Genomic DNA, 24,783 nt, shown 5'->3' on the forward strand with positions numbered 1-24,783 from the left:
TGCCAGGAAAGCCATGAAAAGCCGGGGAAGATAATGAGGGATAGTTTCTAGAAAACAAAAAGAGAAAGAATTTATTTCCAGCTCACCCTGGGAGACTCTTTCCCCGGAGCGGGGGTCACATCTGAGGCCACCGGCCTCTCCCACCGCGCTCCCGGAGCTCCTCCGCTCGGCCGGCACCGCATCCCGGCCTGCGCGGGAACCAAGGCAGAGTAGGAGTCCGACGTTGAGTCCTTTCACAGGTTAGTACTGATGGTTAAGTCCGAGGTCTTGAACTGCTTATGCAGTGGGTTGCTGAGGATGAGAGGCGAGCTCCCCTTCGTCGGACTTTCGAGGTCGTTGACGCTTCCTTCCAAGAAGAGGCGAAGAGCGCTGGGCCGAGCGTAGTGCAGACTCAACACCGCGGCTCCGAGGAGGAGGCACAGGACGCCTGCGATAGCGCAGTCGGGGCGGGGTTGGGGGTGGGTAAAGGAGGCTGTTAGGGCTTCAGAGCCCGGCCTCCCCATCTCCATCTATTAGAAGTATCTGCATTTCCTCCCCAGACACACACATACACAGACACATACACACACACACACACACAACCCGCAGAAAGATCTCTAGTATGGATACATGATACGCGGGTTCTGTGCTCAGTGGGTAAGAAACCGAAGGAACCCTTCCGAACTCCGTTCCCCTCCCTCATCTGCAAAATAGGTGTAACAATGTCCGCGTCTACGAACTATTGAGCGGGACAGATCAGATAATTTATGTGAACTCACTATGCAAACTGGAAAGCGCACGCTGGTATAAATCGCGTCCCGGCTCCCAGCCACCGGGGGCGTGTTCCCTTGGTCCTCACCAGTGGCCAGAGTGATCCAAAAGGCTGCGCCATAGTGAGTGGTGAGCTCGGAGGAGCCGACGCGGAGCTGGCAGAGAGGCACGCTGGAGATAGAGGCGAAGGCGAACACCGAGAAGAGCGCGAAGGCGCCAGTGATGAGGAGAGTCAGGCCTCCGTAGTGCGGAACCGGCATGGAGAGCAGCATGTTGGAGAGGAGCCAGAAGCAGAAGGCCACCCTGCGGGGAGTGGGCGGTAGCGCTGTGAGCCTGGTCCTCCACCACGCCCGGCTTCCCAAGGGCTCGCTGGCTCTACATCCCAACCCAGAATCAAAGCCCGGGGCTGGGATGGCAGAGGCGCAGGGAAACACCGGAGGGGAGTAGCCGGCGTTTAGCCGTTTCTGGTTCTCTTCGGATTCCGGCGATCGGTACCGACGTCGTAACTATCTGCCCCCGAGGCTGCGATTCTCACCCCAAGCGCGTCGGGCTGCAGCGGGAACTCACATCCCCCGGCTCACGCGCCCCCACCCCAACCCACGCCACCCCACCCCCACCTCTGCCACATACAACACACAGACGCAGTGTCTTCTCACCATAGAGTGGCCGAGGCGTAGTGTCCCGCCAGGCGGTATTGGCGGTAAACCCCACAGGGGCTGCTCGGAGTGAACTTCTCCGCCAGATAGAGAACCGGGTTCGGCAGCCCCCTCTCCAGGGCCTCCGCGTACGCCCCTGCATAGTTTTGGCCAAACCGCCAGATGAACTGCTCATTGTAGTCGATGGTCTCGTTCAGCTGCTGCACTGGGTTCCCTGCGGATGGCGGCGAGGTCACCCGGCTGCGTACAGCTAGGACCCGGCGACTAAGCGGATTCAGTTGGGAAAGTGAGACTCCGAGAGAAATGGGTTTGGCAGCGGTTGAGGAAAACACAAATCAGTGAGGGCCAGAAGCTATTTGAACTTGTGGAATCTGTCCTCACAGGTCCCCCAGCTGCTCCTGCCATCCTCCCCCGACCCATGGTGTCTGTCTGCCAACCCCAGGAGCTCACATAGCCGCAGCCCCCTCACCTGTGAGTGTGATATTAACGCCCTCCAGGCCCACATGCAGACCGACGTGGGCTCGGACGCGTTCCACGCTGAAGGCCTTGTAGGATGTTTTGGTGCTAACGCTGCCGACTGACCATTCTGCGCTGAAGTGCGCGGCTGTGGGGAGACGCACACGGTGGGGGCGGGGAAAGGTCAGGGAGAAGATTGGGGACGTTTAATTGGGTGAGTGGGAAACGGTGCACAGAGTTGGCGGGTGTTGGGTGGGGGGCGTCTAGAGCCCAATCCATATGTACGGTAAGGGTGGAAGCCCGGGCACTAGAAAGAGAACGGTAAGAGGGAGTGGGAAACCAACCGAAGTTCTCCACTTGCCCAAGCGTCCTCTGGCCACCCCCTTCCTCACCCCAGGTCCTCTCCCCATCCACTGCATGACACACTCACCCACAATTTCTGCTCCTATGAACAGGCTGAGAAGAACTCTCACCAACCAGAACCATCGCTGCAGGAGCACACACTGGGTCAGGTCTGGGTACTGCCTGACCAGATTCCCGCAGACCTCCCTTGACCCCACGCTGCCCTGGCCTTTAGTGCCTCTGCAACTTCCCTCTCTTGCCCACCTTTCCCAGTTACATTCTTGACCTTTAAAGGCTGAAGTCAAGTCATGCAAGTGCCTCTGAACCATCGGCATGTCTGATGTATTCTGGCTGCGTGTTTCTACCTCCCTAGCCCCATTTCCCAGTCCACCCTGCCACTGGGCTGTCTCTACCTTATGCTCTCCCACCACCCCCATCCCCTTTCTTCTCTGGCTATCTGGTTCCTACTCCTGGTGCTGTTTCCTGCTCGGCGCACTGCCATGGTGAGGCTCAGTGAGTCCAGAAGTGCTAGGCAGGCAGGGGTCACCTCCCTCAGGAGAGGGAGGCCTCAGGGTCTGGTCACCAGGTAGAGGAGGTGAGACACTACATCTCAGATATTACTAGGCATGCCAGTTTCCCAGAAAACCAACACAAGACCTGGGGAACCTTGAGAAACACACAACTTAGGTTCTGGGAAAGGGGGAAATCTAAGAAAAAGTGCCTAGTTTACCACAACTTTGAAGAAATTGCTTTAGGATGGGGACACACGACAACCAAGTGCAGAGGCGAAACACAGCAGTCTGAGTTGCTGTTTTCTGTCCTCTTAGCCAGAAGGTCATCACCCGGAGGTCAGGAAGGGGGTGGAAAGGGAGTGGAGGTGCAGCCTGGGGAGAGGAGGAGGTCCCTGCAGCAGGTGAAGCCTTGAACTGACCCCAAGATTACCAGACTGGACACCTACTCTCTGCAGCAGCCTCCTGAATGTTCCAGCTAGGGGGTCCTCTCTGAATGTCCTGCAGAGGCTCTCTCCCTGTTTTTGGGAAGGGGTGCACACTGGACCAGACTACTGGTGTGCTCCCCTGTGTTTGTCTGGTTCATTGTGCTTCAGCCTGACTCTTCATGAAAGACCCTGCTGCCCTCCTACCTGTCCTGGTTCTCCAGAGACAAGCTATCCAAGATGCCCTCCATCCCCCAGACCAGAGCTTCTACTACCCCCTTACCGAGTGGCCACGAATCCCGGGTAAGATGAGCAGGAAGCTGGCGGCCAAGACCAAGAACACGAGAATGACGATGAGTAGCGGGACACTAAGGCCGGCGGCATGCCGGGGCTGAGGGTAGAAGGGCAGCACACCATTCCACAGAGTCATGCTGCAGCCCGGCTGAGCTGGGTGTGTTCCAGCGGGGAGAGCAATCACTGGCCTCCGAGTCCAGGTCCCACTTCCCTTTACTCTGTCCCCTGCGTGCGAGCACTGGACCCAATGGACAAGTCAAGTCTGAACGTCTCTGCTCCCCTTTAAGGAAGCCAGCAGCTAACTGCTCTCAGGCGCTCTGGATTGGCCGATATCGAGTTAGGTAAGTGGGAGAGCGGGCTCTGAGGGTTCGCTCTGCGTTTGGAAGTCGCATGGGACCTGAAACCCCTTTTATAGCAGCGTGGGCCGAGCGCTGAGCGCTGTCGGGACTTCGCTGCTGGGTCCGGGAGGGAAAAGATCATGCAAATAAGAGGCGGAGGTCATTATGCAAATGAGAGGAGCCCCACCCGCCTAGCAAGAGGGAGCGGCCCAGTCCAGATGCTCACATCTGGCGCTGGTCTAGCCTAAGTGGAACACCTGCACAGCTGGCCTCAGAGGATCCAGAGAGGAGGGTGAGAGTGAAGCCGGGGGTGGCTGAGGATCTGCGGAGCGGGGAAGGGAGGAAGTGGGGAGAGGCAGGAAGCAGAGCAGAGAGGCAAAGATTCCAAGAAAAAGACTTCTGACCGACGGGGTCCCTAAGCCAGAGGTTGGACCGGTACTTGGGACTTGATCTTCCCATCCCTCAGTGTCCAGGGACAGGTATTCACTGAGGGATATGAGAGGCTTGTGCCCTTAAAAAAGTGCCCTCTGGGTGTGGGTCCTTGGCGATACTTCTAAAAGCTTCGCTCCAGAAATGGGGGTGGACACAGCTCGCGCCAACTGTCAGCGGTGGGAAAGGCTGGCTCTGTGTTCCTCATGGACCACCTCCCACCCCGCTGGTCTCAGGGTCAACATGCTCCGCGCAAGGCCAGAGGTACTTGTGCTCCTGGGAGTTCTGCTGTCTCTACTCCTGGATCCAACGGGTAAGTACCAGGCGCTAGTTCCCTTGGGAGTTGAGGAAGGGATTGGTGCAGGCAAGAGGCTTCCTGGGGCTGGAAAATGGGGTGAGATCGCTGCGCGGCTCAGCGAGATGGTAAACTTCCCGGCGCAGCCTAGAGGCCGCGGGAGCATCTCCACTTGGGTCGGGTTGGGGGCCCTCAGCTGGCGGACCGAGGCCATCGGGTCCCCCAGGGGTCGCAGGAAAGCTAGCAGTGAGCGGACCACTCTCTGACCCACAGGTGGCCAGGACTCACTCTCACTGACCTGGGAAGTGCAGCGCTATGACGGCTGGTTCAACAACCTGAGGCACCACGAGCGTGGCGCTGCGGGTGCGTCCTGCGGCCTGGGGTGGGGAACGGCTAGTGGAAGGCAGGGGTACGGGAGAACCGGCGCGGAGAAGCCGGCGGGAAGGGAGCGCGCCAGCCAGCCGGCCCGCTGCCTGCGCGGCCAGCTCCTATACACACCTGAAGGCTGAAGAAGGGGTCTCGTCGGTCGAGTGGGGGTTGGAGGGAGGCATAGGGCGAGATTCAAGGGCTTGTTGGGAACGGCGTGTTCTGACAGAGCCCGGCTCCCTGCTTCCCATAGGCTCCCGACTGCAGCGCCTTGTACCGGCCAACTACGCGGACGGCGTGTATCAGGCTCTCGAGGAGCCGCTGCTGCCCAATCCGCGCAGACTCAGCAACGCCGCCACGCGGGGCAGCTCCGGGAGGCCGTCCGGCCGCAATCGCACGGTCCTGGGGGTCTTCTTCGGTGAGGGCAAATGGGAGAACAGTTCCGGTGAGGGTTGACCTGGCGCTTAGCTCAGCGCCTAAGGAGATGGGCCCTGAGGCCGCTCTGCAAGTCCAAAGGACACCGACCCAAGACTTCAAACCACGTCCTCACCGTCCTCACCGTCCCCACCGTCCCCCAGCCCATCCCCTCAGGCTACACTTGGAGCCTTTCTTCGTCTTGGACGGATTTGAGGGTGTTGACCAGCTGGTATTTTGCTCTCCTAATCTTTCTCTTACCCCTTACTCCAACCCAGGAGTGCCACTAGCCTTCCCTGTAGCTCCTTGGAGCTAGGTCCCCTGCCGCCCCTCTCCTCCCATTGTGAGGATTAACTTCTTTACCCCTGGAGAGGGAGGGGGAGGCACGATCTGTTAGGAGATGGGGACTGGCTCCGGGGAGCCCTTATATTTATTGTATTATTTTGATTCTCACCACGACGTGATGGGGGTGGGCGAGGAGGGTACTATAACCCCACTTTACAGATTAGAAGAAAGTTTTAGAGCTGGTGGAGCGGCGCTTGAATTGGAACATCTGTCTTTAGGCTCCCTGGAGGTGGGGAATAGCGATTCTTACCAGATTGAACCCCACGACCGCAGGCTACCACGTGCTGTCCGACCTGGTCAGTGTGGAAAAGTCTGGCTGCCCAGCCGAGTTCCTTAACATCCACATCCCGCCCGGAGACCCCGTGTTCGACCGCGACCACAGCGGGGACGTGGTCCTGCCCTTCCAGAGGAGTCGCTGGGACCCCGAGACCGGACAGAGCCCCAGCAACCCCCGGGACCTGGTGAGCGCGGCAGGCGGGGGTGTGGGGCTGGCGGGACCCGAGGCAACCGCGGAGAGGATCCCATCCCGCCGCACCCACGACAGCCGCGGGCCCTCACCCCTCCCGGACCCGCCTGGCCGCCCGACCCCCGGCTCAGCCTCCCGCCGTCCCCGCAGACCAACGAGGTGACCGGCTGGCTGGACGGCAGCGCCATCTATGGCTCCTCGCACTCCTGGAGCGACGAGCTGCGGAGCTTCTCCGGGGGGCAGCTGGCGTCGGGGCCCGACCCCGCCTTCCCGCGGGCCGCGCAGGCCCCGCTGCTCATGTGGATGCCGCCAGATCCCACCACTGGCCGCCGCGGGCCGCGGGGGCTATACGGTGAGGCGGCGGGGGCCGGGCGGGGCGCGGTCGAGGGACGGCGAGGGGTGCCCCGCGGTCCAGCCCGCGCTCATCTCCTCCCTGCTTTCCCGCGGCGCGTGCAGCCTTCGGGGCCGAGCGAGGGAACCGCGACCCCTTCCTGCAGGCGCTGGGTCTGCTCTGGTTCCGCTATCACAACCTGTGGGCGCAGAAGCTGGCCCGGCGGTACCCGCTCTGGGGGGACGAGGAGCTGTTCCAGCACGCGCGCAAGAGGGTCATCGCCACCTACCAGGTGGGTTCCCCACGGCCTGGTCCCCGGGAGACTCCAGAGCCCTCGGTCCTGGACGACCCCGCCAGAAACCACCACCCCCCTGCCCAGAGAGCTGCCATCTAGGAAAAGCCCCTGAGGGTGATAAGCAGGCAAAGCGCTACTCACGCAGGAGGTTTTCTGATGATTATTTCGCAGCCCGCTCCCCACCCACCTGCCCTGGTTGCTTGTGGGGAACAGGAACCTCCGCACCTCTCCTGTCTGAGAGTGTCTCCTGTGACTGTCCCTGCCTGGTTCTTATCTCCCTCCTAAGCCTTCCTTGAGCTCAGATCCCTCGTGGCCTGGCTGCTCCAGCGCTGGCCTCCCCTTTCCCCTCTCTTGACCCTCAGAACATCGCCATGTATGAGTGGCTGCCCAGCTTCCTGCAGCAAACACCTCCAAATTACACAGGTGAGGAACACTTGGGTTGAGGGGGTTAGGGGAGGGGGGTGATTAAGATCCATAGGACAAAGAAAACTGGTGGGTTCTTGTGATGAGAGTATGTGAGGGTAAGGAGCCTGTTTTTCTTACTACCCCTGTGGACAGAGTATCGCCCTTTCCTGGACCCCAGCATCTCCCCAGAGTTCCTGGCTGCCTCTGAGCAGTTCTTCTCCACCATGGTGCCCCCTGGCGTCTACATGAGGTGAGGGAAGGTCTGGCTGAGCAGCACACTGGGAGAGGTGAAGATGCAGTGGCCTTGGGGCCTGGGACCTTTCATATACCCCACCCCCACAGTTTCATGGGGAAAGAGAAGCGGAATTTGGTCCCCTGAAACAGAACCCTGGGGTAGGAGTCCAGTCTTAACAGGGAGGTTTCTCCATTTCCTCCTAACAGCTTAACTTCAGTTGCTGAGAGCAGGATTTGTCCAGCAGCTGTGTAACTCTCTTCCCTCCTTCCCTTCCTACCCTGTGTGGACAAAGAGCAACCTCTACCTTCAGTCCACACTGATTGCCAAATCCCTGCTGCAGTCAAGGAAGTTCAGAGGACACCCCTTAGTACTCACCAAATGGCCTCTGAATGCCTCACCCCACATCAGCCCCACCCCAGCCTCTTCCTTGAATTCTCTTACCGCATCCTTGATTCCCCATTTCAGAAATGCCAGTTGTCATTTCCAGATGGTCCTGAATGAGAGTTTTGGCAGCTCCCCAGCTCTCAGAGTCTGCAACAGCTACTGGATTCGGGAGGTCAGCTTGGGGTCAGGGACAAGGGAAGGTGGGTCAAGGTCAGTCTTGTCACACAGGCTGGGAAAAGCAACAATTCCAGTTCATAGGTGTTGCTGCCTCAGGGTGGTGGGAGATGAAGGTAGAGTGATCAGAAAATTATCTGGGAACAGCAGTTCAACAGGCTCTAGGCCTGGCCAAGGGCCCTTTGTCCTGGGATGCTGCAGTGGTCTGGGTGAGGGGGACCCCGCACTGGGAAGGAGCCTGAGGACCTACCTTGAGTATGCTGTTTCTTTCCAGAATCCCAATCTGAACAGCTCTCAGGCAGTGAATCAGCTGCTGCTGGGAATGGCCTCCCAGATCTCAGAGCTAGAGGACAATATTGTGGTGGAAGATCTGAGGGGTAAGCACTGGAAGTAGAAGGGATGAGGGCCCAGAGGCCCGTGAGCCTGGGGACCCTTCTGGGTTAGTCACCAGGGAGTCGGACATGACTGAGCGACTTCACTTTCACTTTTCACTTTCATGCATTGGAGAAGGAAATGGCAACCCACTCCAGTGTTCTTGCCTGGAGAATCCCAGGGATGGGGGAGCCTGGTGGGCTGCCGTCTATGGGGTCACACAGAGTCGGACACGACTGAAGTGACTTAGCAGCAGCAGCAGCAGGCCTAGGGTACCTACAATGTAAGAACACACACACAGCAGCCATTAGAAAAAATTAGAGGAAAATAACTGTATTCTAAATTACCTACATCTGAGTATGTAGGGGGTAGCTTGTCCAGCACCATCTTGAGGTTAAGGAGGTGGGATGGGGGATTTGGTGACTAGAACCATCCTGAGTCTTAAGGGAAGAGTTTTTTGAGAAAAATTGCTCCTGGTCACAAATGGTGACATTGACATGTGCTGGATATGGGTAATGCCAACAGCCCAATTCAAGGCTGCTGGGTAAAGAAGGGTTAGGAGGACAGCCTAGAGCCAGGTCCTCTCTCCTCCTTAGATTATTGGCCTGGCCCTGGCAAGTTCTCTCGCACTGACTACGTGGCCAGCAGCATCCAACGTGGCCGAGACATGGGGCTGCCCAGCTATAGCCAAGCCCTGCAGGCCTTGGGGCTGAATACCCCGGGGAACTGGAGTGACCTCAACCCCAACGTGGACCCTCAGGTCAGAAATAGTGATGATAATAATGGCAACTAAAGCTTTCTTGAGGTGATACTAAGTCCTTTACATGTGTAACCCATTTAATCTGTGTGAAGAACATTATAGAGTAGACACCATCATTGTCCCCATTTTACCGATGACATAATTGTTAAGTCCATCTCGGAGGCAGGATTCAAATTCAGGCATCTGATTCCAGAGTATCCTCACCGCTACTCTGTACCATTTCTGCAGAATGACCCCTGGGTGGGGAGCCATTGTCCTGTTCCTGCAGGGTCTTGCCCCATGAGATGGATGACCCTGAAGCTGCTGGTCACTGGAGACAGCCTGGGTGGTGACACACTGGTCCTCCCACCAGACTTGTCACCACTTGAGGGGGCTGCCTAGAAAGAGGAAACTCTCTCAGGGCTAAGCAGCAAGCCAGGCCGCGGATGGGGTCCCATGTTTGAGGGATGGGGCAGTAGTGGCCACCCTCCTAACACAAAACCACACACGTATGCTCACACACTCCTCACCTCCTGTGGTGCCCCAGGTGCTGGAGGCCACAGCGGCCCTGTACAACCAGGACCTGTCCCGGCTGGAGTTACTCCCTGGGGGGCTCCTGGAGAGCCACGGGGACCCTGGACCCCTCTTCAGCACCATCGTCCTTGATCAGTTTGTGCGACTGCGGGATGGCGACCGCTACTGGTTTGAGAACAGCAGGAATGGGTAAGGCCTGCCTGGCTCCTGCCTCAGACTCTGTCTTGGCCTGGACCCCAGACCCTCTGCCTGTGAATGGCCTCCATGGGCCCTTGACTCCCAGCTGACCCACAACTCCCTCCCCACCCCTCTGGGTCTATTTTTCTCATCTGGGTTCCCAGGCCCGAGTTTGCTGGAGACCTGTGATCCCTTCTCATCCCAAACAATTCCTGGCTTTCCCCACCTTAGGCTCTTCTCTCCAGATGAAATTGCAGAAATTAGAAGCACCACTCTTCGGGACGTGGTGGTGGCTGTCACCAATGTGGACCCTGACACCCTGCAGCCCAATGTCTTTATTTGGCAGGATGGTGGGTGGCCTGGGAGAGCTCAAGCAATGGTGGCAGAGAAGGGGCAGAGGTTGTGTGTGGGGGGGTCACTTGGTGCTGTCTCAGGGGCTAGGCACCAGGCAGTTCCCTCTGTGTTGGTCTGGGAGGCCTGCATTAGGTGCCTCCCCCAGTAGAGACTAGACTGGTTTGCAGGCTGTACCTTGTGGTCGGGTTGGGGTGATGCTGAGAGGTGGGATGTGGAAGAGGAACTTTTGAGGGGAACAAGTTCCAGGGAGGTGGATCTGGGAGGGAGCAGTACCTGGCCCTTTACAGGAGAAGAGGGGAAGGATGCCTGGCCAAGGAGTGGGACGCTCAGGCCTTGAGACCTTCTGTGCTTCTCCCTCAGGTGCACCCTGCCCTCAGCCCCAACAGCTCACAACCGGAGACCTGCCCCACTGTGTGCCCCTGACCGAGATTCATTACTTCGAGGGCAGTGGTCCTGGCTTTGGCATCACCATCGTGGCTTTGTGCTGTCTTCCACTAGGTAAGCCCTTCAGCCCCCTCAGCCATGTCTCTTCTCTCAGCTCCCCTCCTCTCCACAGACTGTCCCCACCCCTTGTTACTGACTGACCTGTAGGGTTCAGGCCTGAGTTCATTTGAAGCCAGCCTCAGGATGCCTTAGGAAGGGAGGGGCAGCAGCCAGGGCCTTGGAAAACCCACAGGTGAGGGGTTCCTCTCCCCACTGGCTCCTTCTGACCCCCTTCAGTGAGCCTGCTTATCTCTGGGGTTGTGGCCTATTTCCGGGGCCGAGAGCGCAAGAAGCTCCAAAGGAGAGGCAAAGAGAGTGTGAAGAAGGAACCAGCCAGTGATGGAGTGTCAGGTGAGATGGGGCCAAGGGGAGGGAAGCGGGAAGAGAACCGAAGGTGCGGGGTGCTGTGAAAGAACCAGCTTACAGATGTGGGGAGAAAGCCAGGCTTCAGGGTGCTGGCTCAGACTGGAACTGGCCTGAGGGCCGGGGCCTGGGAAGCTCTGCTGAAACGCTCTGCCCTGCCCGTCGTCCCTTCCCTAGCGATGGAGTGGCCGGGCCCCCGGGAGAGGAGCTATCCAGTCACCATCCAGCTGCTCCCAGACCGGCGGCTGCAGGTTGTGGACCGGCGGCTCTCTGTGCTCCGCACCATCCAGCTGCAGCCCCCACAACAGGTCAACCTCATCCTGTCCAGCAACCGCAGATGCCGCACCCTGCTGCTCAAGATCCCCAAGGAGTATGATCTGGTATGGCCCAGCCAGCCTCCCCAGCCTGGGCTGCCCTCGCCCATTTCCCTTCTACGGCGAGTCCCCTCAGGTCACCGTGTCCTCAGCTGCAGGGCTCGTCTGTGAGGGCTGACACTGGGAGGAGGCACTGCTTTCCAAGGTCCCCACCCAACTCTCCCTTTGATCCCCTTGGGCCACTCACCGGGCCCTAGCCGGGTTGGAATGGGAGCCTTTTAGTTTCCTTCCCCCAACCCAAGGACCTCTGAGGGGAGGCTGAGCCAGGAGCTTGAGCATTAGCACGGCCTTCCTTCTGCCAGGTGCTGCTGTTTAACTCCCAGGAGGAGCGGGGTGCCTTCGTGCAGCATCTGCGGGGCTTCTGTGAGAACTGGGCTCTGGGCCTGGACATGGCTGAGATGAGCGAGTATGAGCTGTTCAGGAAAGCTGTGACCAAAGAGCAGCGGCAACGCATCCTGGAGATTTTCTTCAGACACCTTTTTGCCCAGGTGCTGTGACCAGGCTTTTTGGAAGCAGAAGGGGCCCAGGGGTAGGAGGAAAACTACCCAACTGTCCAACCTGGGCTGGACAGTACCCTATCTAGGGTGAACTGAGCTTCTGTCCTGAGGGCTGGAAACAGACAGCCCTGCTGGAACCCAGGTTTTGCTACTCACTAGGGCATCACCTTAGGCAAATTACATCGCCTCTGCTCTGATTTCAGTTTCCTCGTCTATAAAAGAGTGATTAAAATAGGATCCATCCCCTTGGGTTATGAGGATTCAGAAAGATAGTCTACGTTTGTGGTCTTCAAAGTGTGCTCCCTGGACCAACAGTAACAGCCTCATCTGGGAATTCGTTAGAAATTCAAGTCCTCAGGCCCTTCCCCCAGACCTAGGAAATCAGGAACTCTGAAGCTGGGACCCACAAGCCCTCCAGAGGATTCTGATTCACTCTAAAGTTTGATAAACACTGTTCTATGTACAATGTTTAGCCCTAGTGCTGGGTACATGATTGCATGTAATGCATGGAAGTTACATATATGGGCTTCCTTGGTGGTTCAATGGTAAAGAATCTACCTGCCAATGCAGGAGATGCAGTTTCAATCCCTGGGTCAGGAAAATCCCTTGGAGAAGGAAATGACAACCCACTCCAGTATTCTTGCCTGGGAAATCCCATGGACAGAGGAGCCTGGTGGGCTACAGTCCATGGGGTCGCAAAAAAGTTAGACATGACTTAGCCACTAAACCACAGTAAGTTACATGTATGTGACTTTTAAAATCAGGCACATGGCAACCCTGTCTGAACTGACAAAAGAGCGTATCTTTAGCCCCTTCCTGCCTTCCATTCATGTCTGCTGCAGTTTCTGTCACCGGTGTAGGCTCTTTCACTTGGCATTCCCAAACACTGTCCCTCCTTGCTCCCACCTCATCCCCTGCTAGTCTCCCCTCTGCAGGAGAGCAGAAATGAGCGACCACCAGGGCTCACCTTTCTGATCCAGACTTTGGGAGATGAGAGGGGTCACTGAACTGCTTCCAGCCCAGGCCTCAACTCTTCCTCTCCCTCCCTCTGCTGCTGTCCAAGTACAGGTGCTGGACATCAACCAGGTGGATGCAGGAACCCTGCTCCTGGACTCATCGCAGAAGGTGCGGGAGGCCCTGACCTGTGAGCTGAGCCGGGCTGAGTTTGCCGAGTCCCTGGGCCTCAAGCCCCAGGACATGTTTGTGGAGTCCATGTTTTCTCTGGCCGACAAAGACGGCAACGGGTACCTGTCCTTCCGGGAGTTCCTGGACGTCCTGGTGGTCTTCATGAAAGGTGAGGGGATGGTGGACCATCCCAGGTGCCAAGTATCTTTCAGCAGAGAGGTGACAGGGATCCCCCTGTCTCTTCCCAGGCTCCCCAGAGGACAAGTCCCGCCTGATGTTCACCATGTATGACCTTGATGGCAATGGCTTCCTCTCCAAGGACGAGTTCTTCACCATGATGCGGTATGGGGTGGGCCCCCTCCAGTCCTGAGACGTCTTGGTATTTTAAACAGGAAAACAGGTCAGGTCAGAGGAGGGTAGGTGAGGAGGTTATGTGGCCGTCTGCATTGAGAGGTGGCCTAGGTACTGCATCCTAGATGCCCAGAGCATCCAGCTTCAAAGTTTATCTGGCCAGGCCCCTGCCCCCAGAAGGGTCTGTTTCTTCAGTCAACACTAGCCAGAAAATTCTCCCAAGTGAAAAAACACAAACAACACCAAGATGACCAGTAACAAAGCCAACCAGCCTCTTTTGGATGCTGTCAGGTCTTTGCTAACTCTTCTTCTTTTTAAAAACTTTTTTCTTATTTTGGTTGCGCTGGGTTTCGTTGCTGTATGTGGGCTTTCTCTAGTTGCGGCGAGCAGGGGCTACACTCCTGTTGTGGAGTGCAGGCTCTAGACAAGTGGGCTCAGTAGTTGTGGCACACCGGCTTTAGTTGCCCCAAGTCATGTGGGGCATTCCTGGACCAGGGATTGAACCCATGTCCCCTGCACTGGCAGGCGGATTCTTATCCACTGGACCACCAGGGAAGTCAGGTCTTGGCTGATTCTTCTAAGGCTGTGCTTTACACAGTGAGAGCATGAATCCTGGAGGACAGATGCCCTTCATCACTGCCGATGTTAATCACCAGGACAGGCAGGAGGAGAAAAATGGAATGTTCTATATTTCAAACTTTCTCTCTTCCTGCTTCTTAAGCCATCTCTGGTTGTAGTGTGCCAATAAAGACCAGTTTGGGGCTCACAGACGTCTTATTCCTGGAGACAGTGCTCCAGTAACACAGCTTCCTGCAGCTCTACAAGGACAGGGTTCATATCTCATCCACCTTCTCCACACTGATTGGCACATAGCAGGCATTTGATGCATAGGCAACTGAATCAGATGAGACAAATGAGCAAATGAATAAACAGAATGCAAAAAACAGCTCAGATCCTTTTAACTTTTCTATCCCTGCAAACCTTACTCATTGCTTTCCGTGATCCCCTTCACTGCCACCTCTCTTGCAGGATAGATACAACAACTGGACGTGGGCTTCTGAAAGGGCTAGGGTGAAGCTGATTGCAGTTGTCCCTCGCTGGGTATGCTGCTGCAGGACCCTCTGGGAGAGGGTTTCTGCGCCTGGGGGCTAAGCTCCCACCTCCTCATCCTGTGCTCAGCGTGGCTCTGGCTCAGTCTCACCCTGAGCAAGTGGGATGATATATTTTTTTAATGTGATGGCAGTTGTTTGCTGTGTCATGCAGGCAAAGCTTTTTTTCTGCTGGACTCAACACAAATGTGCACGTGTGTTTGCTTGTGTCGAAAGCGCACCTAAGAAAAAAGTATGGCCATTGTAGATGCTGTCACGTTGGGTGTAGAGACACTTCTGCCTGCGTCCTGGGGTGTTGGCACAAGGAAGCAGAAGCCACTGTGGCTACATCTCCTCCCTCAACTCCCAACTGTCTGTGCCCCCACTTAACCATGAATGGGGTGCCCGGCATGGGTGTGGGAGTTATCAACACGAGAGAGCCTGCCACTTGAGTGGGCTGTGGCACACCTGGACATGTTCCTACACTCAGTGGACATTTATCCCCCGTTTGAGGGCTGCTTTCTCTAAGTGACTGGTCAAGGTCACTTTCAGTTTTGTTCTGCCTTTCGGGCCGTGGCCACCCCACCCAGCTTAGCGTCAGCAGCAGGCTGGATGAACACCTTCTCGGTGCCATTTCCTGGGTCACTGGTAACCACACTAGATAGTCTGGGGCCCGCCCCACCCAGCACCTGCCTGCCTAAACCTGACCTGGCTGGGTGACAGGCTGCTTTCTTCTTGGGTTCCCCCCACCCCCCGACCCAGGTCCTTCATTGAGATCTCCAACAACTGCCTGACCAAGACCCAGCTGGCTGAGGTGGTGGAGTCCATGTTCCGAGAGTCAGGCTTCCAGGACAAGCAGGAGCTGACGTGGGAGGACTTCCACTTCATGCTGCGGGACCATGACAGTGAGCTCCGCCGAACGCAGCTCTGTGTCAGAGGTGGAGGAGGAGGTGTGTAAGTTTGGAAGGCGTCAGGGATGGGCGTATCTTCAAAATGTGAGTTCCTGGTGCATAGCACTCAGGTCTTACTTCTCTCTTAGTCTTTGGTGCCTAGTACAGAGCCAGGCATGTATAATCAAGGGTGTCACCTACAGTTGTGCAATTTGTACACAAAGGTGCCCATGGAGGGGTCAGGGCAGGCTGAAATCTAGCCTACATGCTGCACACCAGCCACGCACATTGATCTGGGGTGAATCTGGCCAGAGGATGAGCCCCCATTTTCTGTATACAAACAATCTGCAGGGCTGCGTCCACCTGGAGGGGGACCCTTTTCCTAATTGCACGAAGTTGCCACATTGTCTAGCAGCAGCCACCTTGTGTGGGTGCTCCGTGTGGGCAGTGAGGGGAGCAAGGCTGGAGAGGGTATGGGGATGTGACCAAGCCACTGCCCTGTAGCCATCCTAGGACGGTCACCTCCCCGCACTCTTGGGGAAGCCTGTCCAGCTTCTTGTTCTCCTCTCCAGGTGTTGGAGACATTTTTAAACCAAACATCAGCTCTCGAGTGTCATTCATCACTCGGACTTCTGAGGAACGGTGAGCGGGAATGGGGCATGGGGAGGTGTCCTGACTGGGTCCCCTGCAGGGAAACGAAGCAAGTAGGGCTGGTGAGATCAGCCCCTGGGCCAGACATTTGCCCTCTGAAAGTTGCTCTTAATGCACAGTTGTTCTGAGTCTGTATTCCAGCTGCATCACACACATACCCACATACCCATTTACTGTTCAGGAGCCTGGCTCTTTCTGCCCCTCCAGGACACAATCTTCACACAGAACAGATGACCTGACCATATCCATTCCTTCGGTCCTGCCTTCTGCCAGACTCCTCTCTGATCAGTTTTATGGGCAGGATCTGTGGACAGAAATGAATCCCAGGATCTACCCCCTCCCAGCCCACCCTCAACCCTGACGTGGCAGTTCTTCTCCTGCCTGCAAAGACAAGGGGATCATGAGCCCCATTTTTCTTTCCTCAGTTCTTGCCCTCAGGGAGTGGGGCTCCCTGCCTCGAAAGCCCCGGAATTAGGAGGCCCTGGGCTGAAGAAGAGGTTTGGCAAAAAGTGAGTGTTTTCTAGAACCTTGATCCATGAAGACATGGGGAGAAGTCTCGGAGTCTTGGTCTGCCCACCTCCACCCACAAGAGACCATCCTGAGACTCATTCCACATGTCCCTGACCTGGCTGGCAGGCTGTTAAGTCGAATGACTCTTCAACCTCTTCCAACTTCTGCACCCTACTCTTTAGGCCAGGGGCCTGGCACTCGATGCAACACCAAGATGGCAGGGAGGGGTCCCCTGGCTCCTGCCTGGTTTGGGTGCAGCAGTGAGGCCTGGGCAGGGAGCAGGAGGAGAGACAGAAAGGACAGACAGGAGGAAGTGGAGATGGAGTAGTGGGGAGATGGAAGAGTGGGTGGACAGGGCAAGTCAAGATGAGTGGTAATGGCTCGGGAGAGTGGGAGTCACCCCCCAGAAGCTTTTTCTTTCATCTATTGCGGCCCATCCTGACTGCTGCCAGAGCACCAGGTCTCCTTTATAAGGTGGCACTTAGGGGAGGCCAGGATGCACTGACCTCAGGCTACCTGCCTCCCATTGCTGCAGGGCAGGGGTGCCCCCTCCCCGGCTGTACACGGAGGCGCTGCAGGAGAAGATGCAGCGGGGCTTCCTGGCTCAGAAGCTGCAGCAGTACAAGCGCTTCGTGGAGAACTACCGGCGGCACATCGTGTGCGTGGCTGTCTTCTCAGCCATCTGTGCCGGACTGTTTGTGGAGCGCGCTTACTGTAAGAGTTTCAAGTTGCAGGAGGGGAGGTGTGAGAGCCTTCTGGTTGTTTTTCCCGAACCTCAGCGTCTGGCCTGGGGGACCCAGGTGTTCTGACTCAGGCCTCTGTACTGTGCTGTTCCACCCCAATTCTACCCCCAGACTACGCCTTTGCCTCGCCACCATCGGGCATTGCACAGACCACCTTTGTGGGCATCATCCTGTCACGGGGCACGGCGGCCAGTGTCTCCTTCATGTTCTCCTACATCCTGCTCACCATGTGCCGCAACCTCATCACCTTCCTGAGAGAGACCTTCCTCAACCGCTACGTGCCCTTTGATGCTGCCGTGGACTTCCATCGTTGGATCGCCATGGCCGCTGTGGTCCTGGCCAGTATGTGGCAGCTGGGCATGCTTGCCATGGCTGCAGGCCCCTGGGTCTAGCTGTGGGGGAGACAGTGGGGACACTGGAGCTACTTGTACTTCCTTCTCTCCTCCCTGTGCCTCCTGTCTCCCTGGGGCTGGAGTTAGTTAGGGTTGGCCGTGGGAGGCATCTCTAATGGGATCTGTCTCTTTCAGTTTTGCACAGCGCTGGCCACGTGGTGAATGTCTATATCTTCTCAGTCAGCCCCCTCAGTCTGCTGGCCTGCATCTTTCCCAGCGTCTTTGTGAATGATGGGTCAGTTCTGGGGAGGACCCCCCTTGGGAATTCTGGGGAAGGCCTAAGGGTACAACAGAAAAGAGGTAGATGGCCCTAGACTCTCCACTCTTTCACTGAGTGAGAGTGAGAAGTTAGTATCCTGAGGAAGCCGAGAGACGACTTCCTTGCCCTCAGGAAGGAAGCTGGCCATGACTTGCCAGGAAAGGACTTTGGGAGATGAAGTTGGATACTCTTTCCCATGTGTACCTGACACACAGCTTGCTTTCTCAGCCTGCCATCCATTTACTGGGCAAACATTTAGGAAACATGTCTATGTGTCCATCCTGGAGCCAGAGAGTAAGAATGCCAAGATACATGCAGTCATTCAACAAGTATTTCTTGAGCACTGACTCTGTGCCTGGCATTGTTTGAGCCTAGTGATAGAGCATAGAGCCTCATGGAGCTTACAGAATATGAACCAGGCACTCAAGAAAGCAAAGGTTAGCTGCAGTAGGGGAATTCAAGATTACACAGGAAGAAGAACTGCTTTGAGACCAGAGAGTAGAACACAGGAGGCTGGGGCCCATGTTCTTTGGAAGGATCCCTGGTCGTCTGGGTAGAAGCCCAGGAACCTCTGTATTCAAGGCCATCAGGAACAGAGTCACATTGCAACAGTGGTGGAGCTCTTCCTGCCCCAGCCTGAGGTTCTGGGTGTCTTTGCCCTACAGGTCCAAGCTTCCCCAGAAGTTCTACTGGTGGTTCTTCCAGACAGTCCCAGGTAAAGAGTAGATGGTATGTGGAGTCTGGGGGTTCTGAGGACTTCTGATTTTGTCCTCATCTTCCTATGAATACACACTTGTCTATAGTGTTGACAGTTTCCCTTTGAAGGCTCCAGGACAAGCTTTAGTTCCAGCTTCTTTAGTTAAGCTGTTCTGGGAGCCAGGGCAGAATGGGGACATGCTCTCTGCTACTCTCAGCCTAGGCTGAGGCCCTGAGACCCGGACTGTCTGACCCTGTCTCTGCTGCCCCCAGGTATGACAGGGGTGCTCCTGCTCCTGGTTCTTGCCATCATGTATGTCTTTGCTTCCCACCACTTCCGACGCCGCAGCTTCCGGGGCTTCTGGTTGACCCACCACCTCTACATCCTGCTCTATGTGCTGGTGAGGGACTTCTCTGGGTAGGGCCAGGCCACAGGGCAGAGATGAGCATCATGATGTGGGGAGGGAGAAGGCTGAATTGGACTCAAGAGCTTCGACTGAGGCCCTGAGATCTGAGGCCACAGTCTGTGGAGTTGTGCCAGCCCCATGCACTCAACCCAGGCCCAGGGCTGGGGCAGGAAGTGTCTGGGTAAGGTGGGTGCAGAAAAGGGGCTGGTCGGCTGGGCCTGAGCTGTACTAACTGGCCATGTCTTCAGCTCATCATCCACGGCAGCTTTGCCCTGATCCAGCTGCCCCGTTTCCACATCTACTTCCTGGTCCCAGCACTTATCTACATGGGGGACAAGCTGGTGAGCCTGAGCCGGAAGAAGGTGGAGATCGGCGTGGTGAAGGCGCAGCTGCTGCCTTCAGGTACCAAGCTGGCCTGACCTCAGGTGGGGAGCATGAGAGGTCAACTCATGGGATGTGGGGAGACAGCTTTCCAGGCCTCCTCACCCCATTGTTGTTTCTGAGACCCTCTGGGGAGCCCTACGGCTTTCCTGATGGAACTGCAGCCCCCAGAAAGTCTGGACTTAGTTTCCAGGACTTGCACACAACGAGAGGTGACTACTGAAAAGAGCCAGTTGAAAGGCATTCAGAGGGGTTTAAGGACGAGAAAGACCAGAACATGCATGACTTGGGAGCAGGGCAGGGAACCGAACATCTCTCTCCCATTTCTTCATTCGGAAAAACCCCTCTTCAGAGACAGACAAATGGTCCAGACCACAAGAGTCTGTTGAGAGTCAGTGCTGGCCAGAGCAGGGATTCACATCAACACAGAGGGTGATGGAAGATATTTAAGGGTTGTGGGGCTGGCTGACCCTCAGAACTCACATAGTAAGAAAGTTAACCTCGTTCAACTTTATATCGATCAAGATTACTTAAGAGCAAAGTCTCAGCATGGTCTTCACATGCCTTTTGCACCCTCCAGTACTTGCAAATCTCCTTTTTCCACAAAGAAAGCACAAGCCTGAGGCTCAGCTGTGGTCAGGCAACAAACAGGATCCAGCTAAACTGTGATAAAATGTGGTACTTTCTATTTAGAGCACATAACACTTAGATGTGTAGGGTGGTGGTTAAGAGCTTGGCCTCTAGAGCTAGATAGAGCACATGACACTGGTTTTCCACCTGCCTCAGTGACCTAAATGTTCAAGGTAAACTGAGTTGAAAAAATAAATCAATTTAAAGAAAAACATCAGATCAATGATAATGCGGGAGGATGAGCACATAAGTCCCACCACAAAGGTAACATTCACATGCTGGAAATTTGGCAAACACTGAGGTGGTACTTGGGGAGCCTGAGGTCCCCTGACCTAGTACACTGGTATCCAGGACAGTGGTGTCAGCCTGGGCCCTTAGTGGGAGGAAGCAGCAAAGAGGAGGGGAGGGGCTAGAACAGGGGAGCAGAGAAGCCCAGCTCTTGAGTTACCCAAGAAACATATAAAAGGGTCCTCCAACCCCCAACCCAGAAGCCCTACTAGGTCAGATCACGTGGCTGCTCCCTGTGCCTGAGGTGAGTGATGAGGACAGGGCACCTGCTGATTCTCAGGTACCAGGAACAAGCCCTCTGATCCCTGCCCCTCCCTGCCCACGACCCTCAGGAGTGACCCACCTGGAGTTCCAGCGGCCCCAAGGCTTTGAGTACAAGTCAGGACAGTGGGTGCGGATTGCCTGCCTGGCTCTGGGGACCAACGAGTACCACCCCTTCACGCTGACGTCAGCGCCCCATGAGGAGACGCTTAGCCTGCACATCCGGGCAGCGGGGCCCTGGACCACCCGCCTCAGGGAGATCTACTCACTTCCAACGGGTGACAGCTGTGCCAAATATCCAAAGGTGCCCACCACTGGGACCACTTTTTGGGGCTCTAGCATTGACAGAAAGTCCCCACCCTTCCTGACCCCAGGATAAGATGCTTTAGCTACTGTAAAGCCAGACTGGGAGAGGGCTGGGGTTCCTCAAAGAGACTGGTTCTCCCTGTCCCTCTTCCCCCACATATCTAAGCTCAGAGCTTGGGAAGGGCCAGGCTCATCTCATCTTCCTCTTCTGTTGGCAGCTGTACCTTGATGGGCCATTTGGAGAGGGCCATCAGGAGTGGCATAAGTTTGAGGTGTCAGTGCTAGTGGGAGGGGGCATTGGGGTCACCCCCTTTGCCTCCATCCTCAAAGACCTGGTCTTCAAGTCATCCTTGGGGAGCCAAATGCTCTGTAAAAAGGTGAGTGTTTACTCTCTTCCATTCTTCAAAGAAATAGGGACAGACAGCCTGATTGTGTCCCCACATCACAGCAAAGCAGCATGATAAAAAGCCCTGGCTCCTTGAGCTGAGCTGAGTCAGAGCCCTAGTCATGTGTCCCCAGATCTACTTCATCTGGGTGACACGGACCCAGCGGCAGTTTGAGTGGCTGGCTGACATCATCCGGGAAGTGGAGGAGAATGACTGCCAGGACCTCGTGTCCGTGCACATCTACATCACCCAGCTGGCTGAGAAGTTCGACCTCAGGACCACCATGCTGGTGCGTCAGGGCCGGCCAGGGGGCAACTCTGGGTATGTGGGTGGGCCGAGCAAGCCAGGATGGCCAAGGCGCTGGCTGTGACCTTGCTCCTCTGCTCCCTCCCCCAGTACATTTGTGAGCGGCACTTCCAGAAGGTGCTGAACCGGAGTCTGTTCACGGGCTTGCGCTCCATCACCCACTTTGGCCGTCCCCCCTTTGAACGCTTCTTCAATTCTCTGCAGGAGGTCCACCCAAAGGTCAGTCCCACTCCCAACCATCCTTCCCCTGCCAGGACTTCCTGGCCCTTGAAGAGCCTGCAGCTGTGTCCTGAGCAGAGGACCTCAGGATGGGGTCCAGGGTTGGAGGAGGGCTTTAAATCCCACCCCTGCCGCCCCAATTCAAGCCTCCTCCTCCTCAGCGCCTGGGGTCAATGCCCTGGTCACTCCAGTCAGGCTTGGGAAGCAGCTCCTGGGGAGTGAGCATCTCAAGGCCACAGGCCTCTCCTCTGCAACCACTGCTCTCTCCCCACCAACACTTGATAGGTGCAGAAGATCGGGGTGTTCAGCTGCGGCCCTCCAGGAATGACCAAGAATGTAGAGAAGGCCTGTCAGCTCATCAACCAGCAGGACCAGGCCCACTTCGTGCACCACTATGAGAACTTCTGAGCCCACCTTCCCTGGTTCCCGGTCCCTCCATGGACCAGCCCTGCCAACAGTTTCTGTCAGAATTCACCTCAGGCCTCAGCCAGAGAGCTGAAAGGGCCTCTCCCTCATTGCCCTATCTGTCCCAGGCTCTGAGGAGTTAGCAGAGACACTTGCAGCTCACATCACAGCAGGCTGTGGCAGATAAAGTGGGGAAGTCTCCGCCTTGTGATAACTGAGGTGAAGAGACAGCTGCATTTTTCTCTGCTAGATCCCCATGTCTTTTTCCCTTCCACAAAATCAGTGAATAGTGTTGGTGTTTTCGTGGCCTAGGCATTTGAGGGAGGATGGGTAGGGTACCTGGTGTGAAGAGAAGGCTCAAGAGAAAATCTCCTCAGAACCCAGCTTAGAAGCTTCAGTGTTAAACCTGGCAGCCCAACTGTCTCAGTTCAGTCTCTGAGGGCTTTGCCCTCCAGCTCTACCCCAAAGCCCTTCCTGCTCCTAGGGGATCAGGAACGCTGAGTGATGCCCACTGCCCACTGCCCTCACCTCTTGGCAGACCCATCTCTTCCTGCTGGAGCAGCCCTTCAGCTCCAGTACCACGGGAGCCCAGCCTCTCTGCACATCATCCAGAGTCCCCTCTTGGCTCCCCACCTTCACAGGAGTTGGATGACCAGCTGTCCCAGTTTGCCCAGGACTCTCCCAGTCTTAGCGCTGAAAGTTTCTTGTCCTAAGAAACCCCTCAGTTCCAGGCAAATGAGGACAGTCAGTCACCTTCCACAGGGGCCAACCTGGGACATCCCCTCCACGCTCTTTAAGACTCTTCCTTTTCCTCCTTCAAGTGGCTCATTCCTCAAAAGCTAAGCTTTAATTAAAAAAAAATTTTTTTAGTATAATTTACATATAGTAAAGTGCACAAATCTTAAAGCTACCATGTACAACACGTGTTGCTACTACTATCCAGATGAAGATCTAGGACATTTGCATCACCCCAGAAACTTCCTTTGTACCCCTGTCAGTCCACCACCCCCAACCCTTAGTAGCAACCACTGATGTGAATTATATTATCACCCCAGATTCATTTGTTCCTATTGAATGTATTCTTTTGAAACTGGCGTCTTTCACTCAACAATGTCTCTGTGATTCACCCATGTTATTGTGTATATCAGTAGTTTGTTCTTTTCTCATGCTGTGTCAAGCTCCATTGTAGAGATGTACCACAGTTTGTTTATGGAGTCTTATGTCGATAGACATTTAGATTGTTTCTAGTTTCTGATAATTATGAATAAAACTACTATGAACTTTCTTATGACTTATTGTTTGGTGTACATAATGCACTCATTCCCAAGAGGGTATGTATCTCAGAATGGAGTTGCTGGGTCATAGAGTCCTCCAGCCAGCGGGACCTGTGGCAGGGAGAGTTTCAGGCCGTCTCCACATTCCCGCCCCAGGCTTCTCTCCCCATTGGTTCTATTCTACCTCTTCTGACAGGTCAAATGGCTTGAGCCCCCTACCCTATGTACCAAAGGAATCTCTGAGAGAACTGGAAGGACACCAGATCAGGGGCCAAGAGACCTGGACACTACTGCTAACTCTGCCTTTATAAGTAGCTACAGAAGAAAATCCTGTAACTTCTCTGAGCCTGTTTACTCATGTATTAAAATGTCTGTGTAGATACTAGGAAGACAGATAGTGATACTGGCCCAGAAAATTACACAGATGAGGAAATGTATGAGAATATATTGTACAATTGCAGTGGATGATGATTATTAACCTACCTATCTCCTAACAGCATCAGACCTATAGGCCTCCAGCCCTCCTGCCCCTCGCCAGGTAGACAACCAGTCATTGATTCCAAACTCCAGCCCCTTAAGTCTCAGCCTTAGCTGTATTCCCAAATGTGGCCCATCAGTGCCTTCCTTATTCCTTTCTAAAGACCATTCAAAATATCTATCTGTCTCATCCTAACTCACCTATCCTTGTGAGACTAGCACATGTTGTTGACATGGCTGTTATGATTGTCCATAGTCTCTACTCAGCCTTATCCTCCCTAATGCTTGGGCCTGACTGAAGGTCTGCTGAAGACTCCGTGATCACTCTTGCCCAGGATCCAGGCAATGGCAACTGCCTGTCCAGCTGGACAGGGGGACATCTATGCCACCAAGATCTTAGGTAGCCTCAGGTGACACCCAGCCTGTCTGGCATTAGTCCTGATACCACACCCTAGCCAAGTTCCAGACGTCAGACTGAAGCATGTATTCATATGATCCGGCTACTGTCTAACCTTGACCAGTCTCCAGAAAGCCACATGTTGCATGATAGAAGTCAAGGACGCGCAGAGAGGATAGAAGTTCAGTGTGGTTATTCTCCAGAACTTCAACTGGCCCCACCCTTCCTGGAACCTTGAGGCCAAGTCTTGGGAAATGAATTGAAAGGCAGGATCAGGTAACAAGCAGGCAATGTGCCTTTGGATTGAGATAATGAGATCACGGACTGCAAAATGAGATCATGAGTGTAGGGGAGAGGTTAGACACTGGAGAATATGTAAACATAGGAGGCCACCAAAACTTCCAGAGAAAGAGGACTAGGGAAGGATGACTCACAAAATGTAACAGACATGTTTATATCTTATATCAACTCTGAGAAAGAAAGCAAATCTTTTCTACTTCAGGTCACAGATATAGGTCTCAGGTCCTAGGACAGAGCCC

General features: G+C 55.4%; 2 protein-coding genes across 3 annotated transcripts; one reads left to right on the forward strand and one right to left on the reverse strand.

The window, feature by feature from the left end:
- Positions 1-44: 44 nt before the first annotated feature.
- Positions 45-3,738, reverse strand: DUOXA2 (dual oxidase maturation factor 2). 2 transcript variants are annotated; one of them, XM_019968909.2, is made up of 6 exons: positions 3,422-3,721; positions 2,293-2,350; positions 1,876-2,010; positions 1,407-1,620; positions 839-1,053; positions 45-427 (listed from the first exon to the last, which is right to left on the reverse strand). In XM_019968909.2, the coding sequence occupies exons 1-6, from the start codon at positions 3,566-3,568 to the stop codon at positions 234-236; spliced, it is 963 nt and encodes a 320-aa protein (XP_019824468.1). In that variant the 5' UTR covers positions 3,569-3,721; the 3' UTR covers positions 45-233. The 2 variants fall into 2 exon arrangements, with proteins under 2 accessions (XP_019824468.1, XP_070653712.1); XM_070797611.1 differs by having other exon boundaries at positions 248-427; positions 759-1,053; positions 3,422-3,738.
- A 182-nt stretch (positions 3,739-3,920) lies between these two features.
- DUOX2 (dual oxidase 2) lies at positions 3,921-23,381 on the forward strand. The gene is made up of 33 exons (XM_019968910.2): positions 3,921-4,512; positions 4,768-4,857; positions 5,114-5,278; positions 5,893-6,080; positions 6,236-6,437; positions 6,542-6,708; positions 7,074-7,134; positions 7,270-7,366; positions 7,817-7,907; positions 8,184-8,286; positions 8,878-9,041; positions 9,568-9,743; positions 9,963-10,081; positions 10,446-10,583; positions 10,806-10,919; positions 11,109-11,311; positions 11,608-11,793; positions 12,871-13,096; positions 13,176-13,269; positions 15,129-15,316; positions 15,829-15,898; positions 16,333-16,416; positions 16,953-17,131; positions 17,272-17,502; positions 17,688-17,787; positions 18,477-18,526; positions 18,781-18,908; positions 19,163-19,316; positions 20,546-20,778; positions 20,999-21,157; positions 21,300-21,455; positions 21,563-21,691; positions 21,977-23,381. The coding sequence occupies exons 1-33, from the start codon at positions 4,344-4,346 to the stop codon at positions 22,097-22,099; spliced, it is 4,737 nt and encodes a 1,578-aa protein (XP_019824469.2). The 5' UTR covers positions 3,921-4,343; the 3' UTR covers positions 22,100-23,381.
- The last annotated feature ends 1,402 nt before the right edge of the window (positions 23,382-24,783 follow it).

Source organism: Bos indicus, chromosome 10 (assembly GCF_029378745.1).
Source record: "Bos indicus isolate NIAB-ARS_2022 breed Sahiwal x Tharparkar chromosome 10, NIAB-ARS_B.indTharparkar_mat_pri_1.0, whole genome shotgun sequence".
In the NCBI taxonomy this organism is placed as follows: domain Eukaryota; kingdom Metazoa; phylum Chordata; class Mammalia; order Artiodactyla; family Bovidae; genus Bos; species Bos indicus.

Bases quoted from the DNA above. Each gene is read 5' to 3' on its own strand.
- DUOXA2 (XM_019968909.2), bottom strand. From the start codon at position 3,568: ATGACTCTGTGGAATGGTGTGCTGCCCTTCTACCCTCAGCCCCGGCAT. The intron at 1,621-1,875 runs GTGAGGGGGCTG...CGCCATCCGCAG, and splicing joins CGTTAATATCACACTCACAG to GGAACCCAGTGCAGCAGCTG. The intron at 1,054-1,406 runs GTGAGAAGACAC...CACTCCCCGCAG, and splicing joins TACGCCTCGGCCACTCTATG to GGTGGCCTTCTGCTTCTGGC.
- DUOX2 (XM_019968910.2), top strand. From the start codon at position 4,344: ATGGGGGTGGACACAGCTCGCGCCAACTGTCAGCGGTGGGAAAGGCTG. The intron at 9,744-9,962 runs GTAAGGCCTGCC...TCCCCACCTTAG, and splicing joins TTTGAGAACAGCAGGAATGG to GCTCTTCTCTCCAGATGAAA. The intron at 21,692-21,976 runs GTCAGTCCCACT...AACACTTGATAG, and splicing joins TGCAGGAGGTCCACCCAAAG to GTGCAGAAGATCGGGGTGTT.